This window comes from Syngnathoides biaculeatus, chromosome 13 (genome assembly GCF_019802595.1).
Source record: "Syngnathoides biaculeatus isolate LvHL_M chromosome 13, ASM1980259v1, whole genome shotgun sequence".
Classification (NCBI taxonomy): Eukaryota; Metazoa; Chordata; class Actinopteri; order Syngnathiformes; family Syngnathidae; genus Syngnathoides; species Syngnathoides biaculeatus.
The window spans coordinates 16740627-16763824 of NC_084652.1; the positions used below are offsets into that span (position 1 = coordinate 16740627).

General features: G+C 40.6%; 1 protein-coding gene and 1 pseudogene across 1 annotated transcript in view; one reads left to right on the forward strand and one right to left on the reverse strand.

The window, feature by feature from the left end:
* Positions 1–23198, reverse strand: part of LOC133511224 (neuropilin-1a-like) — a 60022-nt gene that overhangs the window by 18812 nt on the left and 18012 nt on the right. The window contains exons 4-6 of the mRNA XM_061839950.1: positions 16540–16767; positions 12717–12887; positions 10084–10250 (exon numbers count right to left, since the gene is read on the reverse strand). Of these exons, the coding sequence (XP_061695934.1) occupies positions 10084–10250; positions 12717–12887; positions 16540–16767 (566 nt within the window). The remainder of the gene's footprint in view (positions 1–10083; positions 10251–12716; positions 12888–16539; positions 16768–23198) is intronic.
* LOC133511607 (5S ribosomal RNA) lies at positions 18590–18708 on the forward strand (annotated as a pseudogene).

The following is a 23198-nucleotide window of genomic DNA, read 5'->3' on the forward strand; positions in this document are numbered from 1 at the left end:
TGAGCATGACAAGCGCCCACGAAATCGGGCATTTTTGTTTCAAGTGACCATTTTTGGGTAATTATGACCATTTCTAGACTTGTCTTCGAGATCTTTTCCGATGACTGCTACATTTGAACCCTGTAGTGTAACCAGACAGATGGAACATTTGCGTTTGGGCATTGCATGTGGGCAAAACATGCAAACAGGTCCGAGAACGCCCCATAAAACACGGAATGTAATGAATGTAAATGCGATGAGGCTCGGGGTGATGAAGTCGTGATGCAACGTGTGTGTGTGTGTGTGTGTGTGTGTGTGTGTGTGACACGAGAGGAATGTCAGTGTGTGTGTCGCCCGCCATAACTGTACATGCATGCGTGGGAACAAACTCTGCAGCAATTTTACGGCTGTCTGCACGCATCACTAATGACTAGTGGCTGACCCCCGCCATGTGGTGTTGTTGTACATACATTTGTATGCTTGTGTGTGCGGACTAAGAGCTTTTGTTGGACTAACTTTCCTTGGCTGTGAGCAATATAAGAGCATTTGTTTTAAGAACGCTATCGCTCACACGGTCCGTGCAATTGTGTCTATTGGTGCATATAAACACATTCAAACAGGCATTTCTTGTTAAAAGAAATGTCTCACAAGAGTGAAATGACATTAGAGGGACTCCATGATACATTTATTTTTATTGCACATGGAATGGAAATGTGATCTTAGAAGGCTGCCAGATATGCTGGAGATGTTTTATCTCTTTGCATTAGAAGAGAGAGAGAGATCTTTATCAGCAAAGACAACACGAAATATGTGAGTGCATGTGGAAAATGGTCGGAGTTATCTGAAATGAGGAATATTTCACGAGGTCGGGAATGCAGGCTCCAGAGCGCTCTTATCGCTGAACATTTCCTCAGATGATGTTCATGCATGAGCTGAAGCTAATCCATTTCATGACTTGACATGAGCATCATCATATTGTATAGGACTGCGAGTGTCCCCAGGATGCGGTTTGTCATTGTTATATCTTACAAATGTCATGGTTTGGATTGAAAACAGTGGTTAAGCTTTGACTCCATGCTGCAATTCAACATTTTTCCAATTTAGTGTTGCCCAAGTGTCTCGTAGTGTAATGCAGTGTATTGAGAACAACAAAGGTGGACTGAGGGAGTTTTATGTAAACCAAAATGAATAAATTATTATTTGATGAAAACTGTTCACAGACCCAACCTTTATACTACAATAGACTTAACTAGAGTACAGTGATCTGTCTGTGTTCAACTTGGATCTGGAATCCTTCCTCTTGCACCCTAAACGGGTCGCTTCTGTGCTGTACCAGAACAGGGGGGAAACGTGTTTTGTGCCAGTTGGGGGAGGTGGGAAATAAAATGGACTTTTTATTCTATCGTCCTCTGTAACACAATCCAACATGTCTGTGTTTTTTTTTTTTTTTGTAAATTACCTGCAGACTGTTCTGATTTGAAGAAAAACTCCAAAATTTGTTTATGTACAAAATATTTCAACTTGCGGAATTTGTTTTGAAAGCCATTCAGCAGCATAAGAGGGCCCTTAATCTGACTATGAACTTGAAGTTTATTGTTAAAATTTAAGGTCGATCGAGCAAATGAGCAACATCCATCCATCCATTTTCTGTTATGCTTATCCTCACAAGGCTCACGGGAGTGCTGTAGCCTACTCCAGCTATGTTTGGGCAGGAGGCGGGGTCCACCCTGAACTGTGCTAAAATTTGTTTTGGTTTCTGTCAAATAGTTACTGTTACTAAAGTGTTGTTTTATTTACTGCTTCATTGCACACATCGTTTTGGTGTATGGCACAATGGAATAATAATCCATAAACATCAACATAAACACATACTAACTGTGTTTGGGCACAGATTTGCACTTCAATTCTGCAGGCATGCGTTATTCAAGCAAAAACCTTCTAGTTTTTGGTCGTACTCTGTGAACAAATTTAGAACCTCCTCAGACTATGCAAAGAGTAAGTCTGCACAAATAAAGAAAAATCAGCTTTTGGAAAAAAACCCCATCAAACAATAACTCATGAATTTGCTAATAAGATGGCAAATGATGTCATTTTTTTCTAGGGGAAATGACGTTACAAGTAACTGTAATTCACTTTCATTTAGATGAATTTAAATGAATTACAGAGGAATTAATTACAGAAGCAAGCAATCAGAGCAAAGGAGTGGGGGTGGAGGGTCTTAGCCAAATATGGAAAAAGCGGATACAAAACTGGGTCAAACACAAGTAGCTAACAAAAGAGCCTTTTCCATCGATACTCTCCACACCCACATTTTAGTTGCAGGGGTGATGTGGTTGTGTGGACTATCAATACTATTTTATCAATAAGTTGGTTTCATAAACTACACAGCTTTCCTAGATATGCAAAGATGCAAATAATTTCAAGTAATAATTTCATCGTGTAAAAACTGAAATAGTGAAAAAAAACTTTCTTCTTAATTCTAGTTAATAGAGATAATTCATTTTTTTTTTTAAAGCTAAAATGCTTTCCTGTACATATTTTTGCTCACATTAATAATCCTCAAGTTAGTGCTTTAAAACTGGTCAGCATATTACATTTTGGTTCTGAATGCTGTTCGGTTCATGGGTGGATTTTATTTTGACAGGCCTCCAGCAAAGCAAACGCACAAAAAAATTCTTAACCTTATCTTCTCACCTTTGACGGGGAATCTGTGATGTAGCAGTTTTTCTAAAAAGCTACAATGTATTGACAATATATCGATCCATCCATGCATTTTCTTCAATCCCCTTTTTACTACTTATACTAAAGAACAGAAAAAGGGAAAAAAAAATTTCTGGTGAAAAAAGAGAGTGACTAAATGAAGGGCTCTGGCCTCCCTTCATTTCAAGATTGTTCCTTGAGTTACAGTTGCAAAAAATATATTTATGAGGAGTTTGTCTTTGAAAGACCCCTGGAGATTAACCCAAATTAACTTAAAGTACCATTTCAAATTAAAATGAGAGACCTCCTGCATCACTCCAGGCTTGGCTTCTTGAGATTTTTTTGTAGGTTTGCTCAAAAATTAAGTTAAAATAGATATCGCAGGTAAATTTTTCGCAAAAATTTCTTCTATTTTGTGAATGATGTGTCTTAAATTTGATGTGAAAAAACAATCTTAAATGTAGCCTCCTTAGAGGAACAGGAACACCTTCCTGTAGCTGCCAGCTGTTGCATTCGTTAGTATTTCAGCGCGTATTGCGGAGGATCAGGTCTACATTCCATGCAGTTCCTGTACCCGTCGTGCCAGCGAGGCTAATTGATCTTCCATCTTTCAAATACTTGGCAATGTCGCAGCTCACGTACACGCTTTCAAGAAGCGCAGGAAGGAGACGGCACATGCTAGCAGCGTGGCTAAAAGGAATTGGGAAAAAAAACAATGCTACTTCCTGCCAAAACAGGATGCTACCTCTTGGGTGATAGCAAGAAAAGGAGCTTCGGTTTGAAGGTTCACACAAGACCTTTTGGAGTCTGGACCACTCTATGTAAACAGACACTTTGTAGCTTAGGAGAGCATTTTAAATGATTGCTAATAAATTACATTCAAAACAGCTCCTATTATGATGGTGTTTCATAAAACTAAATAATCAGGGTGGTACGATATCATTTTTCATTAGCGCTTGCATAACTCATGATATAATGTGATTTATTTTATGCCAAAAGTGTAATGCAGCAATCGTATGACATTCATAAAAAGACTATAAATAATAAATCATGACATCTATGCAACTAAAAAAAGGGAAAATGTCATCTTAAGAAAAACTATTACAGTACATCCAATCAAGATTTTCCATATTTTGTTCTATCCCTTAGTATAATTAAACTTACATGCGATATCAAACGGGTAGCTATACTATATATTGCCTGTCTATATATAAAGTGTCTGATTTTCTACAGAATGTAGTGTGTGGTCATTCTCGTATGGGCAAAATAGCCCAAAATAGAATAACAAGAGATAATGTCATATGCAGTTTGACAGGTCATTTCATGATGTCAAAAATGTTAATTTATTAAAAGTCATATTTAGTCGGGATGGGACAGAACACGAGACAACTTATGGCCTGTAAGTTTTTATATTTCATACTCTAGCATTTATCACGTGTAAAATTAGATGGAATAAGGCAGTTCACCATTTGGAAGAATTGAGAAAAGGAACATTTTCCCCCCAAAATCTTATTTTCTCATTAAAATAAATAAAAAATAACATTAAATAACATAACAATAACATATTTATTTATGTACGTATTTCTGTGGAACTTGATCCAAGTTAACCCAAATTCATCTTTGGCTATTGATTCATCACAGGTCATGAGACTTACTGTAATTACGTTTTCCAGAGGTTGTTTTTGTTTTTTTGCTGTCTGACTTTAATAAGGCGGCGCTCACAAGAGGCCCAAATCTATTCTCCAGATGTCAAAGTCTTCCTGATGGCGTCAAAGAGATCCTGAGGACATCTATAAATACCTGCAACCAGGTCAGTAGGGGAAAGGAAGCATTTCCTGGGCTTTCTTTGCATTGTGGTTACAATAGTAATGTAGTGTAGTTGTGTGATGCTAAAGATTGGAGCTTCCACACGGGACTGGACAAGACTTAAGACCTACGATTGTGACTTTGATTAAATGTATTTATTCACTTAATTTAACCACTCAGGGCAGATGATATTTGCAAAGATTTTAAGAAAATAAATATTTTAAGGATTCGAACCCAGCCCCAACTGTGTGGAGTTTGCATGTTCTCCCCGTGCCTGCGTGGGCACCCCAGTTTCCTCCTACATCCCCAAAACATGCAACATTAATTGGACACTCTAGGTGTTATTTTGAGTGCAGCTGTTTGTCTCTATGTGCCCTGCAATTGGCTAGCAACCAGTTCAGGGTGTACCCCGCCTCCTGCCGTTGACAGCTGGGATAGCCTCCAGTGCTCCCTGTGACCCTCGTGAGGATAAGCGGCAAAGAAAATGGATGGATGGATAAAGGCCTCTTGAGACTTGCAGCCACAGTCCTGATGTCACTGCAGCTCTCTTGCATGTAGTTTGCCTTCGTACTTTAGTGCAACCCATGCGCACAATTTTAGAAATGTGCTTCCGTTCTTCTCCGAGTTAGAGGTATCGCTACGGCTGGTATTGACTAGCACGCCACCGGGTGGAGATTTCTTAGCACATTTTGGACACTTCCAGTAGCTGTTTTCACTTTGCTTTCTGTCACAAGGAAAAAAGCAGAAACAATGGCTCCCGTGGAAGTGTCTACTTGAACAAATTGACCTAAATGTTTGGTAAACCAGGGGTTGTGGGTTCGTATCCCACTGGGGCCTCCACTCCCTGAGAAGGGTTGGGTCAGGAAGGGCATCTGGTGTAAAAAAAAAAAAAAAAAAAAAAATTGTGCCAGACAAATATGTGCGTTCATCTGAGATGACATACTGTGGCGACCCCTAACGGGACAAGCCGAAAGAAGTCGTATGTGGAGCCGAGAGGAATGACGAGTACAACATCACAGCATGTGACTAAAACAGACCAATCCTAAGAGATGGCCTCCACAGGTTTCTCTGCACAATAACTTTTTTTGACATCTGCACAGTAAGTTATGCAGAGATGCTGCGGAGAGGGGGGATATGTGGGTCACGTGATAGAATCTGGGCATTGTCGACTACGCAAATGTGGGAGTATGAAGAGGCCTTAAATAATGGTACCCAATACTTAAATCCAGCATTTAAAACCATTGATTATAATGTACAGAAAGTCTGCCATTTTAGATTCATTCTCATCCAGCTTCTGCTTTTGTTGGAGGCCTCGCGCTCTTTAAGGATTTTTTCTTTGAAGGTACGTTGTGATGGTTCATAGCAAGCTGCCATCCTTTACAAAATAAGTGCTTTTGAGCAAAGAGGAATTCCCCGTGTTGCTCAGCGAAGGGCGCTAAATACTAGCCATGGGCGACTGTTCTTTGTTCATCTTTGTTAAAGGTTAGGAGTTGCGACATCCCACTCACATGCTCTCTTCTCCTCAGCCACAAACATTTCAATAATTCACATAGCTCCATAAATGGTTTATGGACGCTATTTTGAGCGTAGCAAATCACAATTTTTGGGGTGATGTCATTTGGACATTTTTAAAATGATGATCACATGTAAAAGAGATGATCACCTAAATATTTAAAGCATGTGCCACACAGTACACAATGTAAACTGTAACTTAGCAATGATGTCATTCATGGGTGGTTCGGAAAGATTTCACCACTATTTCAAGTACTGTTATGTCTATGGTATTGGTTTGACATGCTGTTCAAGACAATTCCTTGATAAACTCTAATGTAACTCAACAAACAAACAAACAAACAAACAAACAAACAAATAAAACAATTGCAGTCCGCAAAATGCATTCCAACTTTTCCAAAGTACAACCAACAATCTAGCTACATGTGCCTAATTTGCACGAGCTAATAAAAGGCTATTGTTTTGATTTAGTTTTTCGTTTTGATAGATTAGCCATTAACCAATGAAATGATCACCGGTTACCATAAATCCGATATATGAACAACATACATCTAACATCAGCTAACCTATATGTGTCACAAGTCAATCAGCACTGGTTGTTAGCCAATTTCATTTGGTCACCAGACAATAAAGAATGGTCACCACTCAATCTTGATTGTTGTCACTCCAACTGGAAGTCTGGTTTGCATCAACTGATCTGGATTGTTCAAAGCAACTAATCTGGATTGGTCATCATTGACCCAGGATTGGTTCCTCTTCAGGTGGATTGTTGCCAGTTAATCTGTTTGGATTTGCCACTCAACCTCGGTTGCTCTTTGGGCAATCTGGATTGGTCACCACTAAATCAAGAATGGTCATCAGATAATAATGGATTTCCTTGCCAATCTGGATTAGTCACTACACAATGTAAATTACACAGGATATCAGACAATAGTACCACAACACTAGCAGTGATTTGAGTAGACTGAAAGATGTAATTTTCCATGAAATATTATGTCATGTCCTATCAGATTAAAATGGAGCAAGCCAACTAGTAGGCACTTTCCAATGAGGAATGCATAAAAAAAACCCCCCAAAACCCACCAAAAAGGTCAAGTGAAACGTCCCCAGAGTGTGCTGACTAGAAACAAACCTTTTCACCTCTCTGATTGTCTGCTGCACTCCCTGAGGAACGCTCGTGCCCAGTAGCCCGTGAGAAGTCCCCAGATAGACAATAGAGCATCACCACTACCGCCGCTACTCGCTCCACCCGACTTCCTGTCCGCTTCCTGTTTCCGCCGCCATTGTGCGGCTTCCTCAATGAATTCCCGTCCTGCACTCCTGCACAATGGGAGCAGGCCTCTTGAGCGGCTCCATCTCAGGGGCCAATCACGGTCAAAACTGTTGTTGTAGTAATGAGATGAGCTTTTATTCATTTGGAGCCTTTGAAGCTAGCAGGACGATATTGTAAATATCTGGATGGAGAAAAATGTATTCAAGATATTATTCAGGCAACTGAATCACCTTTTAAGGGGTTTTAACCTACGGAGTTGGTTGCCTGAGACATTGGAACTTTGAGTTTTCTAACAGAGCAAGCACACAGCAAAAAACGAGTACTGTTAACCGTAAATATTTCAGGGAACTCGGCCACAATTCAGCCTAAGATCAAGAAATGATGGCTCCAGTAACAGTAACTAACTTGTTGTTACCCGCCAATTGTATTCAAAATACTAGACTGCACCAGCGCTGAAACATAAAGGTTTCTATTTACATCTACTCTTGTGTACTGTATATCACAGTATTCTATATCAATACTGACTGTGTTCTACCTGTACTCTATCTATTGGATTCTACCACTTTCTCTATCTGTACCTCTACCTACATTACATTTATTCTATTTGTGTTGAATTTTTGAATAAGGAGGGCATTTTTGTGTATGGGTGTGCAATCAAATAACAGAAAAATTTATTGATTAAAAAAAATTGTTAGTTCTATGACCTTTTATAGAGGTGGTTGGAAATGTGCAGTCTCACAGAGTGTGTAGTGTGAATATCTTTGCTTTTCCACCCTTCAAGGATACGCATGCCGTCGCACTCCATTTGTGCGTTCCCTGCAATGAGGAATTTTGTTCTTTGCGTCATGGTCAATTCTACAGTCCAAACCCATTTGTGAGGGTGGAACACAGATTTTTTTTTCTAAGTATGCCGCAGCCATTACTCCATATTATGACTCTTTCATTGTTTTGGCTGGCCCCTGGTTCCGAATCCTCCCAGGCGTAACAATACCCATTTGTTACTGAAGCACAGAAGCTTTAAGTGCTGCTCCTGTTTTGTGCTTTTCTTTCACCTCTTGCCTCCTTCTCCTGTTTCTTCCAGTCTCGGTTAAGTTATGTCTTAGGGCTGCGCCGATTCATCAAAGGACTACACAAGAACGTGTGGTTGTATTTAATAATGCTAAATAAACGTTTGTCCTATTGATCAATGGGATCATCTGTACAATGTTTAATTCTAAAAAATATGCAATAGCTGTAGCACTCCTGTGTTTGCATCCCTATTAATATCTGGGCCGTCGTCTATCTTGGAGTCCTCCAAGACAGTTTTCCTGTTGACTTGGACAATGAATATGGATCAGATTCAGCTGTGGAGGTTTTACAAGCATTCCTTATTCAAACTGTTATTGGGTGTCTGTCATTTCTTTTTTCTTTCTCAGGTTTACTGTCATTTAAAACATTCTCCAAGTCTTTTTTAAATTAGTGCAAAGTTCTTTTCCTGACCCTGAAGCAGACAGAAATAAAGTGTTGTTTAGAGTAAACGATGTTAAATGTACAGGTTCGCTATAAAATCTTAATCTTACTAAGAATACCTTTTTGTATTTCTAGTGAAAATGTGTTATTTGTCGTCAAAACAAATCTCTTTACACTTAAAAAAATTTCTTGCACAATTATGCTATTTGGGTAATAATACAATTTTGTGATCCCATCCAACAAAATGATGTTCATTCAGCAAGTCTTTTTTTTTTTTAACCACATCTAAAAATACATTCACATGTGATTTTCTTATTTATTTTTACGATGCCATAAAGCAACAGTGCTTCGGGATATGTAGTCTTTTACGTGTTAGAAAACAATGTGAGAATGTCATTTTATAGAATTGGGTTCTCTATAATTAACGATCAACTATCATCAATAATAACTGTATATCCATTTTTTTTTTACATTTGGAATCTTTTTACAGTGTTATCATAGGGTATTGTGTGTGGAATTTTGAATGGAAAAATGTTTTTAATATTTTGGAATAAGGCTGGGATGTGGGACAAGTGAAGCGCTCTGAGTACTATCCTTATGCACTGTAAATGAAACATTATTTTTGAATTAAAGTGTAAGACTATCAACCTGACGTGACGTGAGTAAACGGGGACGAGCAGAAGCGCAGACAATGTGGAGGCGGCAGCATTGTCATGAAAATTTCATGCAGATTTTCCACTCCAACGTGCAAGGGAAATGCCACAAATGAGTGAACAATGTCCACGTTTCAAATCAACAATGTTCTCACCGCATGTGAACAAAATCCCTGCGGTGCTTTCGGGTTCAAGATGGGGGCAAGCCAAAACATGACATCATTATTCATTTTCATTTTTTATTTTGGGAAAGGGAACACATCCGAGGCCACTTTGACAGCAAAACCATATTTTAAAACCCTAAATCCTAACCTCATATGTAACCTAACATTGGACTGAACACTGATTTGAAACCATAACTCTGGTTTGAAACCTTACTTTGAACCTCAAGCCTTAGTTCGACACGTTACTTTGAACCTCAAATCCTGCCTTTAAAAACTAATTCTAATGAACTCACCCCTACTTCAAAGCTACCTCAAAACACGCCTTAAGACCTTAATTTGAACCTCATACCCTGACTTGAAACCTGAATTTGATAGTGTAAAAGTGGCTTGAAACCCTAATTTCAAACCTTAACTTCAAACATCAAAATATTTTGAAACCTTACGCCCATTTGAAACCCATAAAATTGTTTAAAACTCTAACTTCATTATTTTATCATGACTTGAGGCACTACCTCAAAAACTGCAATTTGAAGATCTAGGCACTGACCTGGATCCACTCGCGTACGGTGTCATCTGACGGCGTCCATCCGTTCTCGTGATAGTTGAGGCGAGAGCGTTCTGGCGACCAGTTGTTGTTGTACTGCGACGAGGCGGTGATCTGCTCCGGGGAAATCTCGCCAGACTCCATCCCCAGAGGCTCCGAGCACAAGAAGGCTGACACAAGTACACAGTGGCCATGGTGAGCTTGGTAACCTTGATTAAGGCTTCAACATTTGTCATCAGGTCCTTGCACGCTCACCTCAAATTGTGTGAAAGGTACCAAAGGAGAATGCAAGGGCCAAGGAGGCCATATTTTCATTTGTTTTGTATATCTTTGGCTCCATAATCATGGAATAGACAAAACAATGAATGGCATGATGTCTTACTATGAAACTGTAACCCGATCTTGAAACCCTAACCCAGCCTTAGATCTCTAATTTGAAACCTTCACCCAGGGCTGAAACCCAAACCCTGGCTTGACACCTTACGATAAAAACCCAACTATTCTTAAAGGTCAACTGTCATGACATGGATGATTTTTAGTATGTTATTAATGAAAAAATGGCATCCGGTATGGACCCATCTGTTTTTTCACCACAAAACATGATTTTGACATATATGGCTTTTTGTAACTTCCGCCATGAAAATCCTCTCGAGGGATTTGTTTTCGAGAAGAAGCAGGAAGAGACGTACATGGCGGGACCGCCCTCCAGTGGACTCGTTTGTTTCTATTCGTTTTACCACCGGGAAGGGAGCTCGTTGTTCCTTCGTGTTAGCCAAAATGCTGGCTTTTTGTATTGCTGGATATTGCTCGAACGCTCGGGAGGATGGATTCGCTCTTCATACTTTTCCAAAAGACCGGGTTCGTGAGTTCCAAATGACAGGTAGGTGTGTATACAGCTACTAAAAAAAAACAATAGTTGGGGGGCGTAATCCGTAAATCAGGGGTGCTAAATGTGTCGAAGTGCCACCCTGGCCGAAGCCGTGATCGGTGGCGCTGGGGTGGCTCGTCACGGGGCAGAGGTGGATCGGACTGGGAGGCAATTTGGCTGCGGCATTGTTGTCACTCGCGGGCGGCGTTGTTTATCACCGCTACGGAGGTGGATCGGACGGGGAGGCGGTTTGGCCGCATCTACTTTGGCTGTGAGCCGCATTTCATCTAAATACGGCTCGAAACTATAGGGAAATATTGCCTTGGTCATTTTACTCGGTTATGAGATGTTCTCTTCTTTGAAAATACCTTCCGTGTCAGAAGGGGCGTCAGAAAAAATCTGAATATCTCTGTTGTTCCTCTCCCATAGTAGGGTCCACCGTATGTTTTCAATGGTGAATGTCTGGGGTGACGTCACGGACAGAGGATGCAGCCATTATGGCTACCACTTGAATGTCGGATGAGATTTCCGCAACTTTGGGCATGGATGACGCGCTCTACGCTCATATTTAGTTTTTCGTATAGGCATTGAAGCGAATAATGTTATATGTATTTTTCATTACAATATCTATTTTAGAATGTTTATAAGCATGACACTTGACCTTTAAGAACCTATAGTCAGGCTTATTTGAAAACTCAACCAAAGCTTGAAACTCCGCTTTGAAACCCTAACGCTCACATGACACCGACGGTGAAACCCGAACCCTTGTTTAAAACCTCATAAAAAAGCGACATCTTTTCTATTCACATTCCAAACAAGGGCCAACAAGGTCCAAAGTGCACGAGCCTTCCGAGGAGAGCTTGTTGTTTTTGGCAGCACTTCCACTGCAGGGTGCGTGAAAAAAATAACAACAAGTCATCAAGTCAAGATGACATAAATGAGATGAATGAGACGCTGCGCCGAAAGTGATGAATGTGATGTTGAAGGCTTTGGGGACATTGCACAAACACAGCAGACAAGATGGATGATGTAATACTTTCACTTTCTCACTAAATGAACAAGAAAACAAAGTTTAAAAAAAATATTTTGCTCAACAAGACATCCTGGAACCTCTCTCGAAACCCTTCTCTGAAAACCTGAACCCTTTTTTGCATCCCTAATATTGCAGAAACTCTCCTTTGAAACCTTAACCCTATCTTGAATTGATGATTTCAAACCCTAATATGGTCTTAAAATCCCAATTTGACACCCTAACCCTAAATTAAAATCCTACTTTTCAAGGCTAACCCTTGTTTGAAATCCTTCTCTGAAACCTTCATTATTGTTTGGAAACCAAAACTATGGTTTAAAACCTTGAACCTAAATTGAAACCCGAATTGTAATCCCTAAATTTGTCATCAAACCATGTTGCCATGTTTTAAAAGTAAACCTACTTTTGGTTTTCCACCCCAATTTGAAGTCTTAACTTTATCTTGAGACCCCATTTTGAAATCCTAACCCTTGTTTATAATCCTAATGCAGTCGAGAAACTTCACTTTAAAAGCTTGACCCTGCCTTGAAAATGTTACAACTGAACTCTGACTGGAAACCCTACTTTGAACTCCCCACCCTAGTTTGAAACCTCTTCCATGGCTCACCCTGGATTGAAATCCTGATTTGAAAGCCTAATTTTGGCATCAAACCCTACCATGAAACTATTACTAGTTTGAAACCCAATTCATGGTCTGAAAACCCTAATAGGAAACGCTAACTCGGGTTTAATATTCACCATGTTGCGCATCTCCTTGAGGGAGGCTGGTGTCCCTGATGGTGTAGTTGGCAGAGAAGCCCTCCCTGGTGATGGCCGTGTCGGTAGTGATGGTCATGGACAGGATGCCCGTGTAGGAGATGACGCGGCCCGGCGACACCGGGCCACAGTAGCGCCCGATGTGGGGACCCACTGAGGACAGGGAGGAGGAAAACATCAACGTTAGTGTTTTACCTGGATTTCTGGAGTATCGGTTACATTTTAGGGTGTAAAGTCATTGACACATTAAAACACAGATGGCGCACCCTCAACAACACACAAAGTGAATTCCTAACCCGGTTGAAAACCCTACATTAAATTACAAACCCAAGATTGAAACCCTGACTGTGCCTTGAAATCCCAATTTTGAACGCTTAACTCATGGTTTTCACCGTAAACCTCGCTTGACATTTTATTTTGAAAACTTGAAACACAAAGCCCGGATTTGAAACCATACTTAAAATCCATAATGTGATTCGACACATCACTTTGAAAACCAAATCGAGGCTTGAAAACTTACGGATGCTACCTTTATTTTAAAACCATGCTTTGAAATCATAATCCTGGATAAAAAGTATTCTTTGGAATCCCACTCAGAGCTTCAAAACCTCTTGTAAAACCCAAATCCGGACATGAAACCCTACATTGAAGATGTATTATGTAGAACTAGATGTTAATATCCCTCTATCTATGCATATTTCAGCTCCAATGAGGCTCGATGGGATGTTCAAATAAGTGATGGCACCCTACGGGTTATCAAGTGTTTCACTGATAGGCCCACGACACTCTCGAGAGGGCTCAGCAGTGAATCCCAGCATCCCAGGTTCACCCCCTAGATGCCATCAATTCTCCTGAAGGCCCAATTGGGGTCTTTCCTCTTTATCCACATCCACAGCCTGCTGATTGGGCCTTCCCTCGTACGGCCATCTCTCTGAGTAGCCTGGATGTTGAGGAGGCTATAAACCCTCTGCAGCCAACTTCCACTTGGCGTACCTCTGCTATCCAGCCTTGCAAGTCCTGCATATCTCAGCCGCTTCCGCTCATACGCCTCCTTGGCTGCCCCCTCCCAGGGCCCTGTGAGCTCGATGATGTAGACGAGCTTGAGAGAGGCAGACAAAAGCACTAGACCTGGTCGTAAACCCTAGCTGTGGCTGGAAACCCCACATTGAGATCCAAACCTTGGGTTGAAACCCCTTTCTGGAACCTGAAACCCAAAGCCACACTTGGAACCTTGATTCTATGTTCAAACCACACTCCGAAGCTGTAATCTAGTCTTTAAAACCTACTTCAAACCCCTGCACCAGCTAGCACTGGGCTTGATTTAAGGACATGATAATTGTACATTAATTAAGATTAACGCTATGATAGTGTCTTTATCCCTTTTTCTTTTTTTTTAAAAAAAGATGCTTTTCACAACATTATTTATCATGATTAAAAAAAATGATTGTAAAAAATGTCATCAGCACGGTTTGTATGCCAGCTCGTGGCATCCTTTTTCTATTGTCACACTGGCAGCGCCGCTAATCTTCCAGGATTAACGCTGCCACCGCCGCCAGCTGCGAGTAATGCCGTCCACAGTCTGTGACGGATTATATTTAGAATTACGGAATCTTCATCTTGATTCTGGCGGTAACTTTGCTAGCCTGCGTGTTGTTGGTGATGTAACGATCACACGGCGAAAAACACGATGAAAAAGACAAGTAGTGTTAATTTGTTAATTATAACACTGAGTAAACCTTTTTTTTCAGGCGGAAAAAGGCATCTATTTGAGTGAGGATTCAATTTCATCTATTTGAGGATTTAAATTTTTTCTTGAATGCTAACATTGACTACCCATTGTTTTACATTTAAGGGAAAGAAGGAGTCTTTTTTTCTTTTTTAATGACATTTATCACCCATTGTTTTTATCATAAATGGAAAGAGGAGGTGTGTATTTGGCAAGATATTTATTTTTCTCAGTTTCAGATACTACCAGTTGTTTTTCTGTTTGGGAAAAGTAATCCATCTATTTGAGGGAGGAGTTTATTTATCTTAATTTCTTTTAATTACATTTTTTTTTAATCTTGATGAGAATGGTGACATGAATTAAAGAAGTGTTTATTTATCTTTATTACACATGCTACCATCCCCCCTGACCCCAGATCCCTATTGCAGGGAGGCATTTATTTAACGTATTTATGGATATTACCAGTTTGCACGTTCTCCCCATGCCTGTTTGGCTTTCCTCCCACATCCCAAAAATATGCGCTTGGCTGGCAACCCGTTCAGGGCATTCCCCGCCTCTCAACCCTCGTGAAGATAAGCGATAAATACCAATTGCATAAATGACATATATTACCATTTTTCCTGCTAGTAAAAGGGATGCATCTGTTGAGGTTTTTAAAAAATTGTATTTGTGTTATATAATTACACTTACTATCCATTATTTAATTGTGAAAGGAAAGAGGAGTTAACTATTTGTGGAGATATTTATTTTTCGCAGTTACAGATACTATCAGTTGTTTTTCCTAATGATGAAGGAGACATCTAACAAGGAAGCATTTATTTATCTTTATTACACAAACTGCAATTTTTTTTTCTCTTCTCGCTGATGGCTCAGGGTTGGTGGTCCTTTTGAGGGAGGCCTTTATTTATCTTAATTAGACATGCAACCTTTTTTTTCTCAGGAAAAGCCAAATATCTATTTGGGGGAGGTTTTCAAATATCTTAATCACTTAATACATATTCTTTTTGTAATGGACAAAGGTATTTGTAATTTGAAGGATGCATTTTTAAGAAATATAAGTACTTACATTTGCAAGAAGTTTTTCAATGTTAGGAATTTTTCAATTTTTATTTTCCATAAATAATTACACTTGGGGAGTCACTGATAGTGTAGTGGTACACACGCCTGCCTTTGGTATTGATCGATGCCCGCTCAGTGATTGTGTCGATATCTGCCCTGCGACTGACTGGTGGCCAGTTCAGGGTGTAGTCTGCCTTTCGCCCGAAGCTACGAGCTGGGATAGGCTCCAGTTTTCCCATGACCCTTGTGAGAACAAGCGGCTGGGACAATGGATGGATGGATAATTCCACTTAAAACTTTTTTGTAGTAAGGGCAAAAAGGTACTTTAGTTGACATAGGCATTTATTTGTCTGACAATTCCACTGACAACTTGTTGTTTTATCCTGAAGCAAAAGGAGGCTGTGTCTATTTGAGGTTGGGAGTTTATTTATCTTAATTACATTTACTACCAGGTTATTTGTCTGTTGGGAAAATTGACATCTATTTGAGGAAGGCATTTAATTTGTTTAATTACACTGACTACCATTTGTTTTTTCCATCCATCCACATCTAATATCTGAGCCGCGTATCCTCACGAGGGTCGCGGGAGTGCTGGAGCCCATCCCAGGTGTCAACGGGCAGGAGGCGGGGTACGCCCTGAACTGGCTGCCAGCCATTCACAGGGCACATGGAGACAAGACAGCAGTCACACTCACAATGACACATACGGGATATTTAGAGTGTCCAATTAATGTTGCATGTTTTTGGGATGTGGGAGGAAGCCGAAGTGCCCGGTGAAAACCCACACAGGCATGGGGAGAACACGCAAACTCCACAGAGATTGGGACGGGATTTGAACCCCAGTCCTCAAAACTGTGAGGCTTAACCTGTCTTGCCCCAGTTTTTTTTTCCAATGAAAAAAGAACCATCTATTTGTCTACGGTGTATTATATTGTGAGAAGAAGTGTGTATTTTACACGTACTCCCGATTTTCCCCATATGTTAATTTGAAGCAGGCGTTAATCAGACAAATCTCCCAACCTGCGGGGAATCCGTCCCAGATCTCCAACCAGTCAAAGCGACACACCGCCCCCGGTGGCGGGGTCGTGTCGGGCTCCATGTCGAAGCTGTCGAACTCCACCAAGATCTCGGACATCTTGGGTGCGAAGATCATGAAGGTGCACTCCAGGTTGTTGGGGTACTTGTCGGGGTAGCCCGGCGTCCGAATGACCCCCGCGGGGGCCGTGAAGTTCCTGGAACATTCCTGACCTGTTGGCAGGAGAAGGGGAGGAATGTTTTTATTTTAGGGAAGTGGGGGAGTTTAAAGCGTCAAAGTATGTTTGGTGGGTAACAAATTGTCACCGGGGTGAGCATGTGACCTGCCTGAGGGTCAACACCAGTTTCCACAAAAACATCACTTTGCCTTATAATTGGAGGAAGCACCAATTATTTAGAATATTTCTTGTGATGGCAGAAATAATGGCGCAGGCTATTGCTGCAGTCACTTCTGTATCTAGTATTCTTAATGTATAATGTATAGCTAATAATGTATAGTTGTCGCTCTACTATTTCATTACGAAGGGCTTCTATACAAGTGCTGTATATCTCAATTTATTAAAATATAGTAGAAAAGACCGTTTATTTCAGTACTCATAAATTATATAGTAGATTTCCCTACCAGTTGGGAAAATAATTTTTAGAGAGCAAATTCCTGCCTAATTTTGACATTAAAAATAATTTCCATTGTTTCTTGCATTACTAGTTTTCTTTTAGAATTTGGGGTTTTCAAATTCTGGAAGCTATAAACATCAATATTCATTCTCTGTGGGCATGGGGGATCTCTATTATATGAGTTTCACTTTTTGAATTGAAATACCTTACCAAATTAATTTTTTTTAGAGACGCCTGTATATTACAGATATAAATAGTAGTAATTATATATTTTTTTTTCCATACAATGCTACTAAATTTCCCCCGTTTTTCACATTAAATTCTGTATATATTATGGTATTTACTTATTAAGTACTGCTTATATTGTGTATACTGTGGGTTTTTTTTGGCAAAAATGCAACACTGACTATTGTTGCTTCTACTTACACTAACATCTGTCTCGTGCCTTTTTTTGTACATTTATAGCTTTTTTGGTTAAATATAATACTGCTGACTTGATTCCTACTGCTTTTCACATTCACTTCAGTATATAGTGTTTACTCATTTTGTACTGCTTAGACCGTGGCTATAGGGTATACAGTAGATGACTGATAAATGAACTGTTTTTGTTACATACGAGTACAATGCTGCTGACTATTGTCGTTGCTCAATTCACTTCTGCACACAGTGCTGTATATAGTACCTATGTATTAGATACTAGTCACCAATGTTCCCTCTAAGATGCCCAGCTGCGCAATTGGGCACTACTCGCACACTTTCAGCGCACAAGAAACCCTATCCGGTGCAGTGAATGCACTGCAAATGAATTTGATATATAACGTTTTTTTCTGTGTCATTTTGCTGTGTAGTTTGGTTAATGAGAGCTGTCCAGCCAATCCCAATCATACGATACGATGCAAATATGCCACGCAACCAATCACGGCATTGACAGAACTTGCGCATGTGCTTTCCTCGTACACACCCCATAACAATAACAGTGGAGTGGACTTCAGTAATGCAAATGCAAACCCCATATCATGGCGAAACGAGCGGGTACGGAATGTGATGCGTCGGCTCCCCAAACCAAAGTCGGAGTACGTGCAAATAGAAGAACAAATGGTGAAATTGGCTGAGATCTTTTTTTTTTTTTGAGTGAGAAAAAGTGCTCTGCCTAACATGCAGCGACGCCAAAGTTGTCAATGGAAGCTGGACGACCTCAAGCAACACATTCAGCTGAAAAGTCATTTGAATGCTATTGGAAATATACGAAGACTCAAGATGGGAAAGGGGATTGGTACATTATTGTGAGAGAGCGCGAATGGCTGATAGAAAAAGAACGAGCTGTCATACACACAAAAAAATCTGACCCTGAGCAAGTTAAAGTTCTCATTCACAATTTTAGTTGGTATCAAAATGAATGCATCAATGCTGTCAATTCAACGTTTACGGCCATGCTACCCTGAGAACGCTCGATCTCATCAGATCTCGCAAGCTAAGCGGGTTTGGCCCTGGTTAGTACTTGGACAGGAGACCCCCTGGAATTACCAGGTGCTGTAAGCTTCTCTCCCCGGCTAAATGCACAGGGGTCGCGTCAGGAAGGGCATCCGGCGTAAAACTGTACCAAACAAATACGCATTCATCTAAGATGACATGCTGTGGCGACCCCTAACGGGACAAGCCGAAAGGAAAAGAAGAAGAATGCTGTCAGTTCAACAAAGCCACGATCACATGGCAAAGTATGTGAGTACACCAGAAATCTGGCGGAGCAAAAACTATGCCTTTGAATTTGTGAATTCAATCAATGAGACAGTGCAGAATGAGACTATGTGTAAATTTGAAAATGCACCCTGGCATACCCTAATAGTAGATGGGAGCATAGACATAATAGGACACAAAATGCTAGTCATATAGATCAAATCCAGGGAGGAAAATGATGTCAGCTATAAAACTGTAAGTTGGCCAAATGAGCAATATTAAAAGTAAACTAATGGAAATTGCTGTTGTAATTTGATTCTTTTAATAAACCATGAAAATTTCGATGATGATGTGTGATACTGGTGTGTGGCCACAATGAGCACTTCTGATGTTGCTCACAGATTTTATTGAAGATAATATTTCCGCCTTATTTTTAAAAGATCGGAACAACGAGCCAGCTATGCCTCTTTTACCATCTCTCTCAGAAGGACCTTTTGTTATGAACAATGATGTGATGAACCCGGAACGATGCTACGGTGGCGGCTTTCGCTGTTGAACTTTATTGTGTGAAAAGTGACTGCTGTGCGGCCATTTGGGATTATAGTTTGTTCACTTTTCTCATTCTCAGTTTGCCAGAATGTCGGTGTCATATATTCCATAAACAGTCCGAAAATGCCGCTCCACATTTGACTACACTGGCAGATGAGGCAAACGCACTTCGAAAATAACATTGTGAAAAAGTTGTCCGCCTTCCATTCCGTATGAAAGCGATAGGTTTTTGTCTTCTTTACGCCAGCATCCATACTCATGTTTGTTAAGGTTTCTCAAGCGAGAGCTTAAAATAGGGGTGAACTCACTTAGAGCATGTTTTCCTGTACTGTCGTTGTTTGCACATACGCAGTGAGCTAAAGTTAAAAAAAAAAAACGTGGCTGACGTCTTTTTTTCTCGGCACGCCGCGCGCGATCGACGCATTGAGCACCCCTGCTCTATTCAGTAGTATCTATTATGTATTCAATAAGAAGCAGTCTCAAATGTGGATGGCTAATCTTTCTCCTTGTGACATTTACAAGTATCGACGTGGATTGTCATTATTCGTGTGAATTCTTTATACTAAAACCTCTGCAATTTCATTTATGTTCACCACTTTGTCCCCGGCCCCCTGCGGAGTGTCTGTGTTTATGTTGACACTGACTGAAGACGTGGGGACTGCTTTTGATAGACGCTGCCGACACAGAATCACACACACACGCACAGAGACGTAGATGAAAACAAACAGACACAACACTGTGTGGTGCCGTAGTGCTGTAATTGAAGCCAACTGCACGTCGCAATGGGACTTTTATTATCACTCAAAGTTACAAGTGACGACATGCTTGACGTTATTTACCCTAGCAGGTTCTCGTCTACCTTGTTGTTATTAGTGGCTTTATTCTTTAATGTCTTACCTGTCTCATAGGGTGCTGCTGTTTTGATTAGCAATTGAAACATTCTTTCTAAGTGGAGTCAACTAAAAACATTATTTGTCATTAATGAGGCTACATCCCAAAAAACAAAACAAAACAAAACGTAAGTTTGTCTTTAATACCGCACATTCACAAAAAGACTACACGTATGAGAGACTGGTTTACGTTCCTCGCTAAGTGCTGCTGTTTTGGTTAGCAGGGGAAACATTTAAGCTTCAATAATCACCTTTTAGAGTCTACTGGAACAACTCATTGTAATTAAAGAGGCGGTAAAGAGAAATCATCTTTAATACAATGCAGGGAACTGGTGTATAAGAAGACCTTTTCCGTGCTGCTTTTTTTGGTTAGCAACAGGCGCAGTTAACTCTATTCATGTGTGTAAAATATACCCTTCATTACCTGAGGTGCTATGTTTCATACTTCATGTACTTTAAGTGGCGCTTGCACCTGGACAAGTTATGTGGTCATATTTCCCGTGTGTGTGTGTGTGTGTTGTGTGTGTGTGTGTGTGTGTGGTGTGTGTGTGTGTGTGTGTGTGTGTGTGTGCGTGTGTATAGGATGTAATGCAGCAACAAACTGGTGACTTGTTGTTCTGTTTATTTTCTGCCTTTTACATCCAGCTTTTAGCTCATCTGCTCGGTCAGCTCTCATTATCTTCCCTGATCGTTTGCCATTTTGATGACCCCCACCTGTGTCACGTAGTCCATTCATGTGAGTCATGTTCACATGCGGGACACTTGACTGGGTCTTGGCCTAGTTTTAGGGCCAGCTGCTGAGATGTCAAAGCTCAAAGTTAACTGGTAACACACAATTTCTCGGGTGTGTTGAGCAGCATGTGATGCTTCCAAAGACGTGTTGTTGTGAGTGTATGTGTTTGTTTGTGTGTGTGTCATACTTGAGAGGAGTCACACTTGTGGCTTGTTTCCCAGCAGGAATGTTCACTTTAATGTGTGACTCATCATGCAGAAGCAGACCATCCACTGTTTTTAATGTTCTTTTTTTTTTAAAGTCCTCACAACATTGTAGATTTGTCATCAAATATACCACAATTTTTGTTAGATATACTTTTTAGAATGCTGTGTGTTTATGTTTGTGTTCCATGACCAGACTGTAAAAGTGGCACAATTAACAGCCTATTAAATTAATCGAGGCAGCGCGGTGAAGACTGGTTAGAGCGTTGGCATTTCTGAGGACTGGGGTTCGAATCCCGGCCCTGCTTATATGGAGTTTGCATGTTCTCCCTGTGTGGGTTTTCTCTGGGCACTCCCACATCCCAAAAACATGCAACATTAATTGGACACTCCAAATTGCCCCCAAGTGTAATTGTGAGTGCAGCTGGTTGTTTGTATGTGCCCTGCGATTGGCTGGCGACCGGTTCAGGGTGTACCCCGCCCTCCTGCCCGATGACAGCTGCCATTGGCTCCAGCACTCCCGCCACCCTCGTGAGGACAAGTGTCTCAGATCACGGATGGATGGATGAAATAATCAATCATCAAATTAATTTACAACTTTTTTTGACAATCGAATCATGTAGAGAATAGCTTTATGTAAAATTGTCCAGATCCTCTGATTTCTGCCTCTTTACAGTACATGTCTTATTTTTGTAGTCCTTCATGAAAGCAGAGTCATTATTTGTTGTGTTCGAAGGATCTCTCTTACGCCATTTGCACAAATGCCACTGTGCCAGAATATTATACAACATATAATCATTTCAAATTGTTCTAATCTGCTGGAGGACTCCGCATCATTTGCACAACTGCCAGAAATAACATAAATAAATAAATTAATTAAATATGTTGTATAACAGCATTAGCAGTAACCTTTCATTGCTCAGTGACTCTCTGTACTCTTTTCAGATCTCAAATGTAGTTTTTGTCAAATGGCGGCGTGTTGTCGTACTAAAGTGGCTCCAACGACCAATTCCATGTGTATTTTTGACATACTTGGAAAATAAAGATGATACGGATATGGGTGGGATGGGGTGAGGCTTATAACCAGGTGAGCTCTGTAGGCCAGGAATTACGGTAAAAAGAACCGGGCTGCTAAGAAAATGAATGTTGATAATTTGGACAACTTTTATTTAAACTGTCCAAAGCTTTTAGACCCAGCCTCCTATAAGACTCGGAATCTAGAACCATTGGGAACTGGAATCAGAGTCGTTCAAGTTCAGGCGATGCCCAACCCTAATCACAAGTTAAGCTTAGATTTTTGAAATGAGCGCCGATGGGTGAGGTGTTTACTATTTTGGTTTTCAAACTTTCTACCAAATCCCCCTCAGCTAGTAATCGCCAATTTTCCCCATTATGCTTTCTCATTGAAAATTGTTTCTCTGCTTGCATCATGGCCGGTCGATGTCACATGCCCGATAGCCATCTACCCCACAATGATTGGTCTGCTCCACACACACACTGTAAAAGTGCCATCCAAATGAAACTCAAGGACCATCTCATAAATGGCCCGCGGGACGCTAGTTTGAGACCACCACTATTGATCAAGCTGGAAATCTCGGCTTGGAACATGGATCTCTGGAGATATTTGGTATGAGGCCCTTCGAAAGGTGCATGAATCATCTATTTGTACCAAATACTGTTTTATTCAATGCAAAATAAATCACCACGCTGAGTACACTAAAGAACGTCTGGCGTGGATGTTTGGGAATGTGACACCGGCTTGCAATCGCTGTCATCAAACCCCAGCTAATTATATCCATATGTTTTGGCAGAGGGGGCACAGTAATGAGTGGTTAGCACAGCTGCCTCACAGTTCTGAGGGCCTAGGCTCAAATCCGCCCTTGCCTGTGTGGAGTTTGCATGTTCTCCCCGTGCCTGTGTGTGTTATCCAGGTACTCCGATTTCCTCCAACATCCCAAAAACATTTTTCTTAGCCACTTA